Below are 21146 nucleotides of genomic sequence, written 5' to 3'. Positions count from 1 at the left end.
CTCCGATCACAACCAGTACCTCCAGATCACCACCAGCACCTTCAGATCATCAATTGTGTCCTCCAGATGACCACCAGTACCTCCAGATCACCACCAGTACCCTCCGGATCACAAACCAGTACCTCCAGATCACCACCAGCACCTTCAGATCACAACCAGTACCTCCAGATCACAAACCAGTACCTTTCAGATCACAACCAGTACCTCCAGATCACCACACACTTCAGTACCTTCACATAGATCACCACCAAGTACCTCCAGATCACCACCAGTACCTCCGGATCACAACCAGTACCTCCAGATCACCACCAGCACCTTCAGATCACCACCAGTACCTCCGGATCACCACCAGCACCTCCAGATCACAACCAGTACCTCCAGATCACCACCAGTACCTCCAGATCACCACCAGTACCTCCAGATCACCACCAGTACCTCCAGATCACAACCAGTACCTCCAGATCACCACCAGTACCTCCAGATCACAACCAGTACCTCCAGATCACCACCAGTACCTCCAGATCACCACCAGCACCTCCAGATCACCACCAGTACCTCCAGATCTTTACCAGTACCTTCAGATCACCACCAGTACCTCCAGATCACAACCAGTACCTCCTGAGACACAACACAGAGAGAGGCGAGGTAACACATTTAGCCTCAGCAGAGACCAATGGTAGAGGGTCAAGGGAAGACCAGTACTAAGGTATCACGTCTCAATATGGGGCCAACCAGTGCCACCTGACACCAGTTCTGGCTCACCATCTATTGCAGTGACCACAAACTTGACACACACTGTACAATAATGTGTTTGTTTACCACGTGTTCCCTCGTATTTTTGTTCATTGTTTGTCTCACAATTTAGCTGATATGTTGTTTCGATAAACCTTTAGTTATTATTATTATTATTATTATTATTATTAGTAGTAGTAGTAGTAGTAGTAGTAGTAGTAGTAGGGTAGCTACTTATGTATTAGGATATTTAATTTTAAGGTAATAAAATGGCGGCGAAAGTGTGGCTATTGGGGAAGGCTGGAGGCCACGTAGTATTAGTAGTTTCAGTCTCAATAAACAAGAATTTACAGATGCCATTGCTCTAAGGCACGGTCGGCCAGTAGAAGGTTTGCCCTCCCAATGCGTGTGTGGCTCTTCCTATGACGTCGATCACGCCATGGTGTGCAAGAAAGGGGGCTTCATATGCATGAGGCATGACGAAGTAAGGGACCTCACAGCAGTTATGTTGAAGGAAATCTGCCGGGATGTCATGGTAGAACCGACCCTCCTTCCATTGGATGGTGAGATCTTCCAACACAGGACTTCAAACACATCCAACGAAGCCCGTGTTGACGTCAATGCTCGAGGATTCTGGACGCGGGGACAGCGAGCTTTCTTCGACATCAGGATTTTTTATCCCATGGCTGCATGTCACCGTAACCTAGCTCTCGATGCTGCACATAGGAGGAACGAGAACGACAAGATAAGGGCATATGGGGAGAGAATTCAAAACGTTGATCAAGGCAGCTTCACTCCTCTAGTGTTCACAACCTCTGGTGGGATGGGACCAAGTGCAAGATGTTTCTACACCAGACTCGCGGAGGTGATCTCCGAACAGAAGCAGCAGCCCAGAAGTTATGTTACAGCCTGGATGAGATGTCGACTGTCCTTCTCTCTCCTTCGGTCGGCTTTGCTCTGCCTCGGGGGAACGAGAGCTTCTGCTCCAAAGCCGACAACAGCTGCAGATATTGACTATGAGGCTTCAGTCACTGAATGCCGCATAGACCTGCGGCTCAACTAATTCAACACAGATAGGATAGCTACTTATGTATTATGATATTTAATATTAGGGTAACAAAATGGCGGCGAAGGTGTGGCTATTGGGGGAGGCTGGAGACCATTTAAAAAAGTAGTAGTAGTAGTATTTAACACACACACATGCCTGCCTTCCATTAATACTCTTTAGTTTATTAGGATAGAGGCCCATCGTCAAGGCAGAGGTTAAGGCCCATTGATCGACTATTGCATCATACCCGGAAGTTAGGGGTGTGTGTTGCTGCCAACTGATGCAACCAGCCAGGTCCAAGACACATATTTTTAGTACACACAAGGTCTCTCTCTCTCTCTCTCTCTCTCTCTCTCTCTCTCTCTCTCTCTCTCTCTCTCTCTCTCCTTTCTTGTAAATCTTCCTGCCTATATTTCATTGTCTCTCATTCTCGGTGTTTTCCTGTTAGTCTGTCTGAGCGTATGTCTATCTCTCTGTTCCTTTGGTCAAACAGGCCATTAGCCCTAACACGCCAATAACCCAACCTAACCTAATCTAACCCCCAACCTTATCTAACAATAGTCTTACCTTTAGTAGTGACTCAGGCAGTGATGTAAGCCTCGAGACATTTTATTTTTCCCCAGGTCTCGATCATCTGTGGTCTCGACTTTTTGCAATACTAAAAATTACGAGGCCACAAATTTATATAGATATACCTTTTTCAGTTTGTGTTGGGAGGAAATTGGGAAGTTGTCAAGTAATACAAGTTTGAGTCGAGATGGAGGGGGAGTGAGGGGAGGAGGAGGTGAGGAGGAGGTGAGGGAGGGAGGGAGGGGGTGAGGGAGGGAGGTGGACACCTCAGGCCACTCATCACCCAGCTGGACCCTGGACCTGAATTGACCACGATAAGGAGAGACTTTTTGACTCGTCTATTTTCTTAAGGCACTACTGACTGACCAATCTGACTCTGCCTGTGTCCAGTGCTCCTTCGTCTGAGAGTGTATTTACCTGTGTGTGGGAGGAGGAAGAGGAGAGGAAGGGAAGGTGGGGAGAGGGGGTGAGAGGTGAGGGGAGGGTGGGGAGACGGGGAGGGAGGAGAGGGAGATAATCACATGGCCCCATTAATACCAAACATCACCTAAATATAATGAACATTTCTCATGATTAAAAAAAAATATATATATAAAATAAAGTAGCAAGGAATAATGAACGACTCTTATTGTGGGATATATATTATACAGTATTATGACTCTTCAGAAATACGTAATAACTTTGCTTCACGACTGTCATGTTTCAGTGCATCGTTATTTATTATTCGAGCACACACACACACACACACTCAGGTTACACCACCATCACCGCAGTCCAATGTACACGCTGTTGATCAGGTTTGGTAATACGGTATGCACATGATTACCAATCCTTTGTTCACGAGCACCTGTCAACCTCAGAGAGCAGACACAGACACACAGACAGACAGACAGACACAGACAGACAGACAGACAGACAGACAGACAGACACACACACTTCCTCCCGCCATTCTTCAAGGGGACGAATTTAGGGATTTGGGTCCTCTTAAATTAGTTAACGAGGCTGTAAGAGTGGGTGTCTGGTCTGTGAGGGGCACACATAAATACATACAATATAAACATACATAAATTTTTGGGTTACGGAGATAATCCCACCCGGGCACAGGTCACTGACCCATATCGGGGCCTGGGGGGCGAAAATATAATAATAATAATAATAATAATAATAATAATAATAATAATAATAATAATAATAATAATAATAATAATAATAATAATAAATAAGAACTAAAATAATAAAAAAATAAAATATAATAAAAATAATAACAATAACAATAAGAACCATAAATAAATACAAAATAGAAGAAAAAATCATGAACGAGAATCGATATACAGTATTTATGTTGTGTTGTCAATAGTAAAAGAAACAATTGAGACCCTGCAATTGTGTGTAAATGAGGCAGAAAGTCAGATCATCAACCTGGGACTTGGTCACATATGGCAGCAGGGTCTACCATTACAGTAGACAACACATTATGCTTCCAATATCTTCCCAGGCGGTAGTACCTCCCTGTTTGCTAGCTACCTACTACCTTACATACATATACAGTACACCAGTAGTAGTGGGTTAGTCTGTGAGGGGTAAAGTTATAAGCACGCGCACACACACAGTATTAAACTCTATGGTACCTACTACTGCACTGTCCAGAGCGGTAATATGACCCTTTATTAGCCTGACGAGGTCTACACACGCAAGAAACAAGGGGTAGTGGGCCACCTTCCGTGTCTGTAGGTCATATCATTTGGGAGTGTCTGTCTGTATGTCCGGCTGTATTTATCTGTCTAACTATCTGTGTCTCTGTCTATATTTAGCAGTTTTTCTTTCTATCTGTCTGTCTGTATTTTTTAATGAGGTTTATCCCACCCACATCGGGGGCCTGGGGAACGAAAATATAATAATAATAATAATAATAATAATAATAATAATAATAATAATAATAATAATAATAATAATAATAATAATAAAAATAAGAGCAACAAATAAACACGAAATTAATTAAGAGCAACAAATAAACACGAAATTTAAAAAAAAATCAAGTGAGAAACGCTATTGTTTGTGTCTCTCTGCGCCTGTTTGACTTTTTCTGGCAATTTCTTTTAAGTCCTTGTTTGTACTGTATAGTGTTTGTAATTTTTATATGGCTGATGTCTAGTCTTTGCCACACACACACACACACACAATGCCAGATAAGATAGAAAAAGTGAATAGAGAACTGTATGTGTGTTCTGTACAACGATAAAAGACTAGCGGACAGATAACACCAAGACAGAGTGAGTGTATGAAAGGTAGCGGCGTCATATGTATGTGTAGAGTATGTATGTATGTATGTATGTATGTATGTATGTATGTATGTATGTATGTATGTATGTATGTATGTATGTATGCTTTACCCAGATATGAGATACTGTACCAGCTGGTGTTGTAACATGGCCAATAATGATAGACACGAGTCAAATAACACGTTGGTACACCACATTGATGTTCTGACAGTGTGTATGTGTGTGTGTGTGCAGCTTCTCACTCTCACACAGGCCAGCAGGAGGGTAGCACTTCACTCTTCAGAAGGGCATGAACTAGCATGTGGTTAGGCATTTGGCATCCCCCCCCCCCTCCCCTTGTCTAGTGGAGAGGTGGTGTGACGAGAAATATAGGTAGGGAGGGAGGGTGTCCTCATCTTTACCTAATAAGGATTACTGACCTATTTTCCTCCCATTCTCTCTCTCATCTACCACACACACAATACAGTTTCACTTTATATTTTAGAACAATATTTTTTTTTTATGTCTCATCTTATTATCTACTTAAAGTATTACATCACAGGTTACCAGAGTTGATTTTTGTCTCCTAATGGAAGTTAAAGTACAGTGTGTGTGTGTGTGTGCGATTATATATTGTATATTTATAATAGTTAATGAATATGTCTGCTCTTAATACGTAATTCTGTGTTTCAACTTGAATTTACCAGTCATGTACAGTTATGTCACCCTGATGCTAACCTAACCAACTTCACCCTTCTAGCCTGGTGAAATAAGCTGGGGTGATAAATTAAGGGCAATCGAAAAAAAAAGGTTATGTAATTAATAAGTCCAGCACAACACACACACAGAGAGCATCACGTGCTACAGGTGACGGACAGGAGATAATCAGAATCACAGTGTTTCAACCCCAGATTATCTTAGTGAGCTGGAGATAACACAACCCAACTGCCACGCTGAGGAAAGCATCGACCAGCTCACATTCTCTTTAACCGTTTAAAGCGATGTATTGCCACACGATTTTATTCAGCTGAGAGAAACTACAGTACTACTTACTCAATGGGATAATCACAATCTTTGATAAAATTCGCTAAAATCAACCATAACACGGATTAAATTTTAATGTTACCCATATAAAAATTCGAAGTATTTCACTCAGGTTAACCAAAATTCACTTAAAACCATTCCTATCCCCCCAAAATCGCCGTCATCCACAAGTCTGACACAAGAGTAGCTTAAATAAAGTAACATCATATTAAAAATCGCTAAAATCCATTAAATCAATCCAAAAGTAGCTTAAATTTTGAACAATTTACCTAAAAAATATACCTAATGCCTAAGAATTAGTACAGTGCCTGTGCAGTACACGTGAATCCTACAGGTAGTATACATTAAAACAAAGTGATTTGCCACTACATGAATATAATTACCGGCCAGTGAGTTTAACCTGCATTGTATGTAAATTGCTAAAGAGCATTACAACACTTTACTGTGCTGTAATATATATATATATATATATATATATATATATATATATATATATATATATATATATATATATATATATATATATATATATATATATATATATATATGCAACCAAATAGCCTCATGAAAGAATAGCAATACAAATTTATGCCAGGACCCTATTGCTTGGCACATTTGCCAGAAGTGTTGAAGGTGTGGACACATCCAAGAATATGGTGATAGTACAATACTGTACTGTACTGTACTGTACTGTACAGTGTATTGAAAATACTGTAAATAAATAACCACTTTGATTTTAATGAGACATTTGACACTGTACCTCACATTAAATTAGAAGGACATGGAACTGAGGAGAGGGTCCTAGCATAGATTATATTACTGTATTTATCTATGATCTTAAACAATGTGTTGTGGTCAAAGGCACAAAATTATTTGTTGAACGGTGTGCTGATACTGTTTGTTTATTTCATAAACAGTCACATGCCACTCATTCAGTCATCCAGGTTATTTTAAGAATAATCCATGTAAGCATAGAAAATGGCTGTAAAATGTTGAAGATAATGATAAATGGATTGCAAAACAGTGCAAAATGTAGGAGAATGTATAGTCGGGGACAAAAGTTCACTACCCGTGGTGAAACTGAGTCACGGGAATGAGTCTCTGAACTTACTTATCAGTACCCGTACTGTTTCAACTAACTTGGGGTCGACGTTGCTTTTTTTGGCCGGGAGCGAACTTTTGACCCCAACAGTACAGTCAACTACAAAAGTCCTGTCGTCTTTTCTGCTGTTCCATGAACCTAAAGCAACACACACACTGTCTATAAGTGCATCGGATTCACAAATCTGAATCTTGGAGTTCGTAGAACAGCAGAAGAGCCAACAGGAATTTTGTAGTTGACTGTACATTGGTCATACTCATAGCAGGGAAGCGTATCACGTCACAACATAATGAACACATTTCACTAACTGAAACTAGATGTGAGAAAGATCTGGGTCTTTATGTTAATAACAAATTAAAGTTCTCAAATCATTGTGAGAAGAATATATATTATGCTAATGAACTAGTTGCATTTATACCAATGTCCTACACATACTTAAATGTTTTTGAAGGTTGTAGTGTTGCTAGAGAAGGTTGTGATATTACCAAGTGTGAGCTTTAACTCCACACCTGTTATATTCATGAGCCCATACATGTCCAGTACTTGCCAACAGTGTGTAACAGAACTGATTAACCACCTGACCAGTTAGTAAGTTGATGACTGGCAAAGTGAATAAAGCCGGGTAAATAAAGTACTGTACTGTACAGTCTTCATAAAGTGATCCATAACTAAAGTCCTATAACAACAGAAAAAAAGGCAACACTCACAAGTTTTGAAGGCAGCGTTGGGGTCCCCAGCATCTTGAAGTTTTTTGACAAGGTCGGCATAAAGTAATCCACTTGAATTTATTGTTCCGAATATAATACCATTGCACAGGAAGGAGGCAAACATTACTAGCCATGCCCGACAGCCTCCATCCGGTGGGACAAAGGCCAACACGTGAGCCGGTACATCATAATTTTCCATGGCAACTTTCTCGGCTAGTGTTGGCTCGTCTGCGACCATCAACTGCACGTGGCCATTCTCTATGGCTGACATTTCAGTCATTGGGGTGTCATTACTGCCCGGGGAAGGAACATCAACACTGTCCTCCGCCTGGCTGGTGTTTCTGGTGGGAATAATAACTGACTGGGCTCCCTCCTCCACCATAGGCTCTTCTCCTTCACCTGTTATAGCCATCTTTACTTGTGTCAACTGTTCACTTGTAAAGATAAAAGTTCATATGATCTGCAACTCTTATAAATTATCTGGATATCTTGAGAGAATCTGTACCAATGTTTGAGTTAAAAATTCCCTTCATTTAGTCTTCACTTATACACATCTTCAGAAGCACTGTAACATTCACAATTTCATTTAGATTTTTTATAACACATTGTGTAAAGCATTACTTACACAGCAATTTCACAAAAGGTTATTCTTGCACTTTTTTTAATATTAGTACAGTTCTGTATCTGAGTACATACAGTACAATGTTCAACCTTATTTTGTACTGTACATATGCCAAGCAAATTATCTCTTCTATTCCTTTAAATTAACACCCCTTTTTCACTTATGTATAAACAATTATTACATTGAGTATTTTCTCCCACTATACAGTAATAATAATTTACCATCAAATGTAACAATATACATTCACAACTACAGCAGTTTCATATACTGTAGTAGGTCCCGCCTTAAGTGCAAAACAGCCAAGAGAGTTCTGAACGTGTTTCCAGGATTATTACTCAATATCTAGATGATGGACTAGATAATCACAGGTAAAAATATCTACTGAATACAGCGTACTACAGAGTCGAACACCTTTCCTCAGTGGGTGGGGGGTGTCATCGGAGTGTGGCAGCTGAGGGTTCACCACGCAGGTCTGCTTCTCCCATTTGTTTTAGATGTCAACTGTAACAGGTAAACAGTACAAATTTATGAGAAACACTGAAATATTAAAGGGTAGATATAGTATTGTAAGATTTTAAAAATCATCCTGCACAGAATACAGTTTAAAGAAATTTACAATTAACTAAAACTTCAACATTATAGATACAGAGCACAATAAATCTTTCCTAGCCACCTGTATACCCAATGATCACTATAATGTGCTGTACACCTATCTATGACAAAATCAACACTGTACTGTATTATCAAATGTACATACTGATGAGGTGGTGGTGGTGGAGGAGGCATGTGTTAACTTATTATTTTAATTTAATTTATCATTTCACCATTTATCAGCTTACTTGATGTTCAGGCAGTTGGTCTGTTCTTAGTTACAACTTTAATTCTCCAGTGTTGTACAGGAGGATGCCAGAGTACTGTACCTGGAGAAGACCTTCCATGTTTGGTAAGAGTCACACTAGAGAACCCATTCTCACATCTGACCAAGGTTGGGAATTGAACCAAGGACACAGTAATTTCTGCTGTACCAACAGAAATTCCTTATCTTACATGACTGTACTGTACCTGCACTGTAATACATGGTAGTGGTGAGTATCCTCCTACATGTTGTGTACATTATTGGTATGTTGTCCACAGCATGGGAGACCAAAGGGCCCTGAGTGAGGTATGGGCTACTCTTAACAGATATAGTACAAGCATTTGTCGGTGATATATGCAGATAATTTTAACCCACAATAAATAAAGATTCAACTTTTATTATTTCTATTACAGTATTTTTATAAGTTGTCTCTTTATTGGCTGGTTAAAACTTGTTTCAATCACCAGTGAGTCAATCAAAATAGGTACCGGTATATTGTATACAGTAGAAGAGAGCTGTCTGATACCCCCAACAAGACAATAGGTGCTCCTTACACTGCTACTGTATGTAATTAATGAGGTGTTTTGAGAATGCAGCCTCTGATCAAGTCACCTGATATGGCCATCTCTAGTTTATCAGGATCACTGATATAAAATTAATTATCATCATTAGTTTTTAATGCTTAAGGTTTTAATGTATCAACAGGGCAAAGTTGAAGGAGATCCTCTCAATATAAAGATAAAGGAATAGAGTTGATAATCTGGCATTTTACATTATACTAGAAGCCAAATTAATGTCAATACTTACATTACATAAAAGAAATCTAAGGGAAAGAATTGTGCCCCACAACACTGTACAGCACTGGGGTATGTGTCAGCTGTTCTATCTACACTGATATTTAATAGCTCAGGTGGGGAACTTGGAGTGTACAAGTATAAGCCCCATCTTTAATTTCTCATCACATCTCATTTTCACTGCAACACAATTTATGTTTCTTTGGCTCATTGTACATCTCTTAACGATTTTATACCCTGTGGCTTTATGTGAGCCAGGTGGCTTAGACACCCACACACCCCAGCATAACTCACTGCAGCTACAGCTTTCTACCTCTTAACACTTTAAAGGTGCACCACTACTAGAGTGAAATATGGTACAGTACAATTAACCGAGACATCACAAAGCTGTAGAGGAAATCTTCAAAAAATGTTCACTTATAGAATACTTTCAGGGTCATTAGGTCAACCATTATCATCACAAAATGTAACTTTATAAACTCACAACTAGTTTAATATAGTTCCTACCTTATGCAAAAAACCATCAAGAGTGTTTTGGATGGGTTTCCAAGATTAATATTCAATATCTGGACTTAAAGGGAATTAATCATGTGAGTATGGTGGGTGAACGATCATTTAACTTGAACAGGGTCTGTGATAGAAGATAACAGAATGTAAATGTTAGGAAGGTTAAAGTAATTATAAAGTGCTGTACTGTGTGAAATAGCACAGAGCATGACATGGTGGATTTTGATAAACTGTATTGCAAGAATTAAAATGTAAAATCAAGACAAAAACGGAATTTCTTGCAAGGGTTAAGAATTTCAAGTACAGTATACATGAAGACTAAGGTTAGGGAGAAAACATGGTGAGTAGAGAGCACAGTACAGTATCATCAAGGGAAGGACTGTAAGCCTCCAGGTGTAGAAGCAACTCCGAGACAGAATAATGCCTCCTACTTTGACTTAAGGTAATAAAACACCTGGTTGACTTGAAATGGTGCAGAAGGATAACAAATTCAATCTCCAGAAACTGTTTACCAGCACTTGCCTCTCACTACGGTGGTCAAGGGTTCAAATCCCCAAGTCGGATGTGAGAAGGGTACTATCCAGTGTAACCCTACCAAACATGGCAGATTTTCTCAGGGTGCTCTGGTTTCCTCCTGAACTGTGCTAACACTGGACAATAAAGGTCGTAACAAAGAACAGACTGACCAACTCAATAAAAAGATTAAATATATATGGTAGACAGGGCAGGTGTAGACTGTGGAGTGAATGCAGGGAAATTCAATGATGTGGGATGGTCATGTGGGAAGAATGAAACAGGAGAGAGGAAAAGAGTAATTTGACACTTTCCCTGCACTCCCGTATTTCTGTGGGGAATGATTTACCCTTTGGACGAAAAAAAATATATTGTAATCATTAATATTCATCTGTGTTTAGAAAAGAGGTTTAAGATATAGTGTTTTAATTTTCTGAAGTACTAAATAAGGGTTCAGTTGAGATAGCTATGTTGAGTATACCCTTGCCTGAGTAACGTTGCATGCCCCTTCAATTTAAAACATCAGTGAACTATGTCTAATTTTAGCAGGAAGTGACCAACCAGTAAGCAATGCCAATCTCTGGTTCATTCCTGCTAAAATCAAGTATAAAATATAATTCAATGGTGGTTAATTTGAACTTTGTGAAGTTCATACAGTCAGTAATGTACTTAAAGTGGTCATCTGTTCTAAAAAAAAAAAAAAAATAAGATTAATATTTTTCTTAACTCCCACAACAAATACTGATGAATTTCAATGATTTTCCAGTATTGGCAGTGTGGATAAAACATGCTGTCAGAGATGTATCAAAGGCAAAGCAAACAGGACAGCTGCCCCAAGGTCCCTAAGATGTTAGAAATAAAAAATAAATTAGAAAAGAAAGTAAACAAGCAGGCAGCACTGACTCCATTATCTATGTACAATATATTGTACATGTAACAGAAGGTGAGTGTGCATGTAGGAAAGCACAGTACATCCTTGACTACCGAAGGGTCAAGACGTACCTGGTGCTCCTCTCGGGGCAGCCAGGTCAACTGTTGAGTTGGCCCATACCAACCCCCTCCCCTGAACCCTCCTCCCCACCAGAATATCAACAAGTTCTCGCCAGAAGTTACAATTTCATTTAGGAAAGGAACGGAACCAGTGTTAAGCAGAGGTGAACAGTGGTGAACAGTGCTTAAGTCAGTGAGAACAACTCAACAGTAACAGTCGTACCCAAGTTAACCTTCACACAGTGAGGCCCCAGGTACCCAGTGATAACGGCCCGTGAGACCCAACAACAACCAGCGATGTGTTAATCCGTCTACGATAGGAAGGCCTAAGACCAAACCTCACTCATATAACACCATCTGTGAGGGAATTACTACACCACATGTCCCTCATAACACCATCTGTGAGGGAATTACTACACCACGTCAGGCCCCTCATAACACCATCTGTGAGGTAATTACTACACCACATGAGGTCCCTCATAACACCATCTGTGAGGGACGTGAGGTGAGGGAATTACTACACCACGCCAGGTCCCTCATAACACCATCTGAGGGAACTACTACACCACGTGAGTTCCTCCTAACACCATCTGGGAGGGAGTTACTACACTACGAGTTTGCTGTTCAGCACCTACATTAATCTGTATGTTCACTGTATGTTCCTTTACCTTTCTCTAATGAAGGCTTTTGTTAAACCACCAATGTATGTAAAAAGTCATTTATGTCCAATGTATATTTTCAGCCTTCGGGCTGCAGAATTTTTTCAATAAACCGTTAATTATTATTATTATTATTTATTATTAAATGGTTTGTATTTTTCCTTGTGTCGTGTTACTTGTCTTACATGTATCCTTCATTATATTCCATCCACATACAATATTCAGATAAAATAATCAATAAGTATAAACTGAATAATGAATAAAAGTGTACAGTACCGTCTATTGATTCTTACTTTCATTCATCACATTTCCATCCATGCAAAATATATATGAAATTTGGCTGAAGAAGATGGTATGGGTAGCAGCATAAGAAAAGTATAAAGTGCCAAAACAGCCTGTAAAATGAACCCTTGCCTGGAGACCACCCACACCATGGGAGGGAAAGATGGAACAATGCATCAAGGAAAGAGCATGACAGGGGATAATGAGAATAGCGAAGCCTGGAGGACCTGCTGTTGTGTTCACCCCTCAGAGAGAAGGTGCTGGAGAAATGTGGTGATATAGTTAAACATAAGAAGAAAACAGACCTACTGGGAGAGTATGTACAGAACAGTATCACCCAAGAATCACTGTTTTTATCATTTCATCTCTTATCAGTTTAGTAGCCATTCAAGTGGTTAGTCTGTCCAGTGTTAATAAAGGAGGAAACCTGTGATGTTTGGTAGTGAGGGTCACACTAGATAACACCTTTCCCACTTGTGTCCGGTCCAAGCAGGACTCGTACCCTTCACATGTTGCTGAGAGATATTACCCCTGTACCACCAACACTGTCAAAACAGTATAACACTAAATATTGTGGCTCACCATCACTCATATAATACTTAATAGCTATATCCTATATGTCCTGTCTTACATAATTAATGGACAGCATCGAGTGAATACATACTGTACCATACAAAAATGTCATAGCCAGGACTAATGTACCATACAGGGGTGATCACAGGAAAGTATTACAGATAAACATTAGTCAAACTACTGCTCTTACATCATGCAGCTACAGCACAGGAAACACTATCGTTATGCTGTCGTTGCTTTGATGAACTGTAATATCATTTGCTTATCCTGTATCGTCTATTACAGGATTGAGTTGGTTTCATCAGTGAATAAAACCTATGTTACTTAATAAGGCTTCATTTTTCTATCAACCAATTGAACCATTACATAATGTCACTTCAAATATCCAGCTGTATTGTATAATTTTTGTTAGACAAGAAATTCCTATAAAATCAAATTATACACTACAGTAGTTATTATTAAGGTCATGTCACTTTACATTGCCTTATCAGTGAAGTATTTGGCAACAAGTGACCTTAAATATACATTGTTACCATAGTATATAATATTACTTTCTGTTACTGTATTAGTAAGATAATCACAGCAGTATGTCACCTCAAACATAATGTTTCATTAATATCATGTCACTTTATCTACCAGTACAGCATAAGGCAACATGTCACCTCAAATAAATATTGTTACCAAACTAAAACTATCTTATCATGTTACTTATGCTCCTCTACCAATAATATAAACAATGTCACCACAATTATAATGTTATAGAAATAAAAATATCATGTTAGTTCATGTTCACCTATCAATAAGATAAACAATATATCACCTTAAATAGTGTTAAAGTACTCACAAAATCTTGTCACTTTGTATTATCAGTAAAATCTAAGGCATTACATCACCTGTACCTCGTAGTTTCACAAGTTCATCTCCTTTACGAGTGAGTGAGTGAGTGAGTGAGTGCGTGTGTGTGTGTGAGTGAGTGCGGATTCTGGTCTGGGTCCTCTTGAATGTCACCTTAACCTTTTCACTCATCACAAATCACAAAGTACACAATTAAATGTCTTACATCCTCGAAGTTAACACAACATTCGGCCTTTAAACCTTTTTTAAATACACTTCATGTTAATAAATCTCTCGTGTTTGCGTGTCTATGATCGCACTCAAAATTTTAGTCATCTACATACCCAAGTGTTATACTCGACCGCCCCAGGTGTATTAAAAAAAACAATATTAGAGCAAGAAACAAATATTTATAATTTATTCTTCGTAAATGCTCAAATCAGTGCCGAGAATCATTAGAGTGTGTGTTTAAATGATGACGCCCCATGCCTCTCCCAGCCACCACTGTACTCAGATCAATACCTCAACTCCTCCCCCACCTTCACTCCGTATTGCTCCCTGATTTAGCTGTTATCCTGGAAGCTACAGAGAATCATATCCATGTTAGCCACGAGTGGGTGCCACGAGTGTGCCTCCACATGGTACACCTTGGCACTGGTATACCTTCATTCACCGGGCCACACGCACTCGCCGAGGAAGACCATCAGCTGGATCACGCTACGTAACTCTATCAAGTTTCACGCTTTTTTTTTACAGAAAACTTATATCTCTCTCGTCAGGATTATATTCTTACACCCGACAGGCTCACTATAACAGGGAGAGGCTATGACAGTGAACTTACTATGTGCGTGTTATCGAGGACAGCGAGGCACGCAGGCGCACACCCTCTCTCTTTGGCGTCCTATGTTACACTGGTAAACAAACTGAGCAGCTGAGAGTGTGTACTGCCATCAGCTGTTACGTGGCTACTACCTCTACCACAAACCTTGCCACAACTACCAATATCTTGTAACGAGGAATTAGATTCTTCTTATATATAAATCTCCTCTGCAGAATCTCTTTTACTGAAAATAAGATATCATGTACTGTATTCGCGCTTATTGGCACTCAAACTGCGCTGACTGTACTACATGGACGACTCAGTAGTATTATAACGGGACTCGGTACAGTACTGTAATATTATAACGGGACGGGCTGCTGTTACCAACAACTATATTCCTCTCTTCAGTCTTCTTGACGCAAATAACTGTACTACTCATCTCTAAGTGTAAATAACTCTGAAACAAGTATTTTAAATGCTATCCCTTAACACGTCAGTTAATAATTACTGTACTGTGGTTCCATCTGGTGTTATAATATATACAGGGTAGGGTACTCCTGTTCTTAAATCGCTGGGAAGTTTCAGTACATTAAATAAAATCTGTATGAAACAGGTCACACAACACCTGTGTCTGCAGGTCTTCATTCACTTGCCACCCAAGAAGAAAAGTCTCATTAATTTCCTTCCAAAAAATAAGCTTGAACATTATTAAATTAAATAATTTTAAAAATATATCGATTTTGTTAGGTTTTTTTGTTTTCGTGTTTGAAGCATTTACACAAGAATTTAAGGTCAGAAGTGATAAGAGCACATAGAATTATAGTGGGTTAAATAAATGTAATTTATCATTATTTGCCAATATCATTCCCTCACCTCTCTTGGAAACTCCCTCCAGTCACAGTTATTGGTAAATTGAGTCAGACACGTACCAGCCTTACAACGTTATAACTTGTAAGTACTGTATTGAATATTATTATGAGTCAGTGCCAAGTTGCCAACCTTTAACATCATAATTATTGAGTTTATAAGTCAGTGCCAACAAAAATGCATAAAGAATTTACAGTCACATTATGGGTTCAAAGTTGGCATAATATTGCTTTCGGTTCGTGTGTGAACGTCTTTAAACACACACACACACACATAGGCCCCCAAAACAGTATTTTGTCAAATTTGAAGTTCTGATACGAGCCATTAAGATTGATTTATTGTCTTGTGCTCATAACCACAATAATACTGGTAAAATAAATAATGTATGCCGTTTCAGGTGACCTACAATCTCACATAGACGAAGAACATCAAATGTGACGTACTGATGAACACTTGTCAGTTTACGGGCCGCAAGGAAGTTCACCTTAGAATTGCCTACACGTGTGCTCCTGCAGGTGTGGCCTTTGGCGACCAACTCTCACACCTGTGGGCAATATTTACAAAGTTGGAAAAGTGTCACTAACATAAACGCTAAATCAATCTACTGTATTTGTGTATTTATACATTAACATTTCAATATATTTACAAAAGTCCTTTCTTTTTTAACCTCTATGTGCTGAATAAATTTGCCTGAAGTTAGTCAAATTAATTATTAAAAGTGACGTCCCATAGTGAGAGTTAGTGAGGTCGCCTGGTAGTTTGGGGTCCTTTCTCAGGTATTTTTCAACACTCAGGGGCGGACCCAAGAAGTTGTGGCTGGGGGAGCATGGCAAGCACCGCGAGCCTGCAGGGTTATGAGATATTGGTTCACACTCAGGATGGGTTGAAGAAAGGATACTCACAATGTGCTCTCTGTATACATATTGTATTGGATGTACAATGCAGCTTGGTTCTGGGTAGGCAGCTTGGTTACAAGTTGGGCCCGGATAGTTATGCACTAAAAAACCATGAAATATGCATGCAAATATGCACTGAAAACCGGGGAAATATGCATTTATATGCACTAAAAATAGTTAATATAAACTAATGTTAATGTTTATTAAGCAATATACGTAATTTATTTAACATATATATGTGAAAGTGCTTCAAAAATATATATGAACATGTATTTACATTATAGACTGACATATTTTCAGACATTACAGATTGTGGTTGCATTTGATGATGACATGGTGGCGTAAGTTCTCAAAGTTAAAACCCCGCCTGTTGTCTGTCAGCATAGCTTTATATTCTGAGAACACCCTTTCTACATCACACGAGACGATTGGTGCAGAAGAGAGTAGCTCCACACAGCAGCACTGCTCCTGACTGACTAACTCACTAGTCCAATGAGTCATGACCAGGTGTGGAAACGACAGATTAAAGCGACGTGACCTCACCTCACTTCACCTAACCACACCTCACCTCCCAGTACCACGTGTGCTCATTCAGTGGCAACAAAGAGATACTGCCAGATGAATATTTTACCAAAATATGCATTTATATGCAGTTATCTAGGTAATATGCACTTATCATAGAAATCACGCAAAATATGCATTTGCATATGAAATATGCAAATGCATAACTATCCGGGCCCTACTGATGACTAGCCAGCCTCGTGTCTTCTCAAGGCGTTAGCTTAGTCCTACAGTACGTGACATATTTTCCGCCTAACTAATAACTTTCTTGGGACACCCGTAACATTATTCAGACTGATAAACGATCTATCATTACTTTTAATTTAATAACTGATATTTCGTTTCATAATTCGCCTCCATATTAATTCGGTAAATTACATTTAGTATCATATAGGCCTAGTTCCACAACCTCTCGCTACGTGAGGAGCGCAGTCTTCCCTCAGACGACCTTGAACTCAGCATCTCGCAAGGTGAGCATATATATATATATATATATATATATATATATATATATATATATATATATATATATATATATATATATATATATATATATATATATATATATATATGACGTGTTTTAAGTCGGAAATTAGTTTCCAATTTAATTTTTTTTATTGTAGTTTAAGTCGTATTTTTCTTTTTTCGACATCTCTCTCTTCATTTTGTTTTGACCAGTACTGTATCTAGTCTGCCTCTTCCATCCGTGAAGTATGAGATTTTATTGTAACTAGAGTAATTCACTAGCGTAGCTAGGGGGGGGCGGGGGGAGCGATCCGCCCCGGGCGGCACTTTTGGGGGGCGGCACTTTTGGGTCTGCTCATCACCCATATCTGCAGCTACTGGAGACGTTAATCCATCCCTTTGTATCGGCGGCAAGTTAATCCTTGTCGTGTCTGACCTAACACCTGACCCACATCATCACGGCCACGTCATGAGCTACACCCTTGCTATGAGGCCCCCCGCCACACACACAACCTGTAACCTGTTGAGGATTAAGGAAACAACTTCAAACAAGTACGCCAGTGAGCTCATGTGGTGTGGGTCAGGTGTTAGGTCAGACACGACGAGGATTAACTTGCCGCCGATACAAAGGGAAGGATTAACGTCTCCAGTAGCTGCAAAACCATGCAGTCTCGGGTCATACAGACGTGGAAAGAAGGCCCCCTTGAACTTTTGCAGTTTATTCAAAAGTATAACCTTGGGAACTCGGTTCCAAATATAGTAATAATGCTGAGGATTTTCCTCACAATTGCTGTTAGTGTTGCTACCTGTGAGAGGAGTTTTTCGAAACTAAAACTGATCAAGAATTACTTAAGATCTACTATGAGCACCTTGCGGTTGAGAAATCTTGCCATACTGTCTATAGAGCGACAATTGACAGATGAAATAGTTTTTGACAATGTCATTGAAGAATTTGCCAAAAAAAAAACAAGAAAAGTTACTTTGTAGAAAGTTGTAGTTTTCATTTCAGAAATAAAGATGGTCCTAATTTTTTACACTTTTTTACTTTTTTCCCTATCCTATATGTCGTTTTTGCTTTTTGTTTAACTGTTACTTATAAAGTTTAAGTATGTTTGGGGTGTATTTAAAGCATACTATATTTGAGTATGTGAAAGTACAGTAATATTATAATGGTACACAAACTATTTAATATATATACTGTATATATATATATAAGAGTGAGTCACTGTGCAATATGTATTTTTTGTGGGGGCACGGCAACTCAACCGCCCCGGCGGCACACACTCTAGCTACCACTGCGTATTGGAATTTTCTGATGAAAAATAAAAAGGTGGGGGGTCTGCCGACACTATCTACTATCCTAAGCACCCATCCCACCTTACCTTGCATGTCAGTCACTATGACCATTCTGTTGGTTCTTTGTCCTTATTTGTGCATTAGATGTTATCCCTCCCAAGTTAATAGCTGTAAAGAAGTGTTTTTCGCTTGACCACTACAATGCATAAAATTGTGCTCACTTCCTTCTGAGTCCCGCCGGTTCCTATAAGCGTGATTCAGCCTCAATTGCTTCACTCAATCCGCAGCACTGTACATGTCATTGTAAGACTTCGTTACCAATGCGGTCGCTTGTATTCATGCCACGAATAAATCTCACCATCTTGTCTATATTCATATTGAATCAATGTGAACTTATATGAAGATTTTTCTGAACAAATATCTATCTATCTATCACTGTGTTGTGACATGCCCATGAGACCTGCAAGAGACGTTTTGGTCATGCAGACTCGTTTCTTCACACGAGGATCCATTTCTTCACCTGTTGTCTTGTTTCTTCACAATTTTACCCATTTTTCACAAATTGACCTGATTTCTTCATATATTTGTCTATTACTTCACATAGTGAGTACGGTAAATACAGGGTGTCCATAAATGATTACCCCGATTAAAGCATGGTCTACCACTGTTTTTAGGGGAATCATTTATGGACACCCTGTATTTCCCTATGGTGTAATTTTCTTAAATACACAGATTTAATGTCTTCATGATTGTTTCTTCAAATGCTGATTCCATTGCCTTTACATGATGTCATTTGCTTCATAGTTCAATGTTGATGTCATTATCTTCAAGGGTTAGTTCCAATTCTTTACATGTTGATTCATGACTTCACATAAAAATCAATTTCCCTTCGCATGTTAATTCTATTTTCTTAACATCGATTCATTTTCTTTAAATATTTAATCTATTTGCTTCACATATTGATTAGTTCCTTCACATGCAGATAACATTTTCTTCAACATTAATTCCCCTCTTCACTTTGATTCATTTCCTTTTCTTTGTAGGCAGTGTGGCATTCCACATCTGACCACCATTATCTGGTTATAGTGATGAAGGTCTGGTACAGTTGCTTGCACTTATACCTGGGACAATGGCTGGCACACTTTGTGAGATGTGGCAACCGTGGAATGCTTATCTTGCATCCTTATAGTCTGGCTACTATTATGAGGTTCCTTTAGGGCCTTTCTGGTAGTTTTAATATGATGTAAACAAGAGTTGCCACATCTCACAAAATGTGCCAGCCACTGTCCCAGGTATAAGTACAGTACACGTATTAACGTCATGAGTGTTTCCTGCCTGAGGGTTCGAGCCAATAGCAGGGACCTTTGAGTGAATGCCTTAGGCCTGAACCAATAAGAAAACCTGTGAGACGAGATGTCATGAGGTGGTATCCCTTTGTGGGCGACACAGTTTGAAAAATGCCAGTCTGGTTTTGGAGATAGTTAAGTGTGGGTGTCATCTCGTATGGCGGGGTATAATGTGAGTACCATTTAGGTTTTATCCGTTTTACAAAATGTATTGTGATTCATGGGGTACCGCGGAAAGTGAAAACCGTGTAAAGTGAACAACAGAACATATGGAATTAATTCCAATGGAGACTGGCCCGACCCCCAAACTCCACTTTTTCAGACACAATACCTATGTTGTAGTAAAAATAACATCTTAATTTTATGATGGTATGCACACACAATTAACAATTAAGAGAAATATCAATAATATTAGGTTTTTTAACACTTACATTAGTAGAAAAGACGGCTGGGCACACGGGGATGGGGGGTTGGTTCCGAGGCAGAGGGCAGATTATTGGCCCTCACCTGTATCACTATCCACCACATAGGCTTGCAGGGCCTCTTTGTCAAACCCACAAAGTCCATATAAGTCCATATCCTCACTATCACTATCACTATATATATATATATATTTTTTTTTTAATTATTGTTACATGCAGGCAACTGTATCATGGAGAAAGCATCACTGTTTATACTGGGGGCATGTCTGGTGTGTACTCGAAGACTATAGTACAGCACCTTAAAACCATACACACGCATGTAGATTTACACAATCATGAGCCCGAACACATACATACAAACAAATGCACACACATACATGT

General features: G+C 39.2%; 1 protein-coding gene across 4 annotated transcripts in view; it reads right to left on the bottom strand.

Moving 5' to 3' along the window:
- LOC121871411 (monocarboxylate transporter 10-like) overlaps positions 1-15226 on the bottom strand; it is a gene marked incomplete at its 3' end in the record, with an annotated part of 47186 nt that extends 31960 nt beyond the window's left edge. Inside the window, 3 exon segments of one of the 4 annotated variants that reach the window (XM_042373663.1) lie at positions 7463-8027; positions 8496-8585; positions 14934-15226. In XM_042373663.1, the coding sequence (XP_042229597.1) occupies positions 7463-7874 (412 nt within the window). 4 annotated transcript variants of the gene reach the window in all.
- Positions 15227-21146: the final 5920 nt, after the last annotated feature.

This window comes from Homarus americanus, unplaced genomic scaffold (assembly GCF_018991925.1).
Source record: "Homarus americanus isolate GMGI-L3 unplaced genomic scaffold, GMGI_Hamer_2.0 scaffold45698, whole genome shotgun sequence".
NCBI classification, from domain to species: Eukaryota; Metazoa; Arthropoda; class Malacostraca; order Decapoda; family Nephropidae; genus Homarus; species Homarus americanus.
Note: the sequence above shows the minus strand (reverse complement) of the source record. Positions and strands in the feature narration are given on the sequence as shown.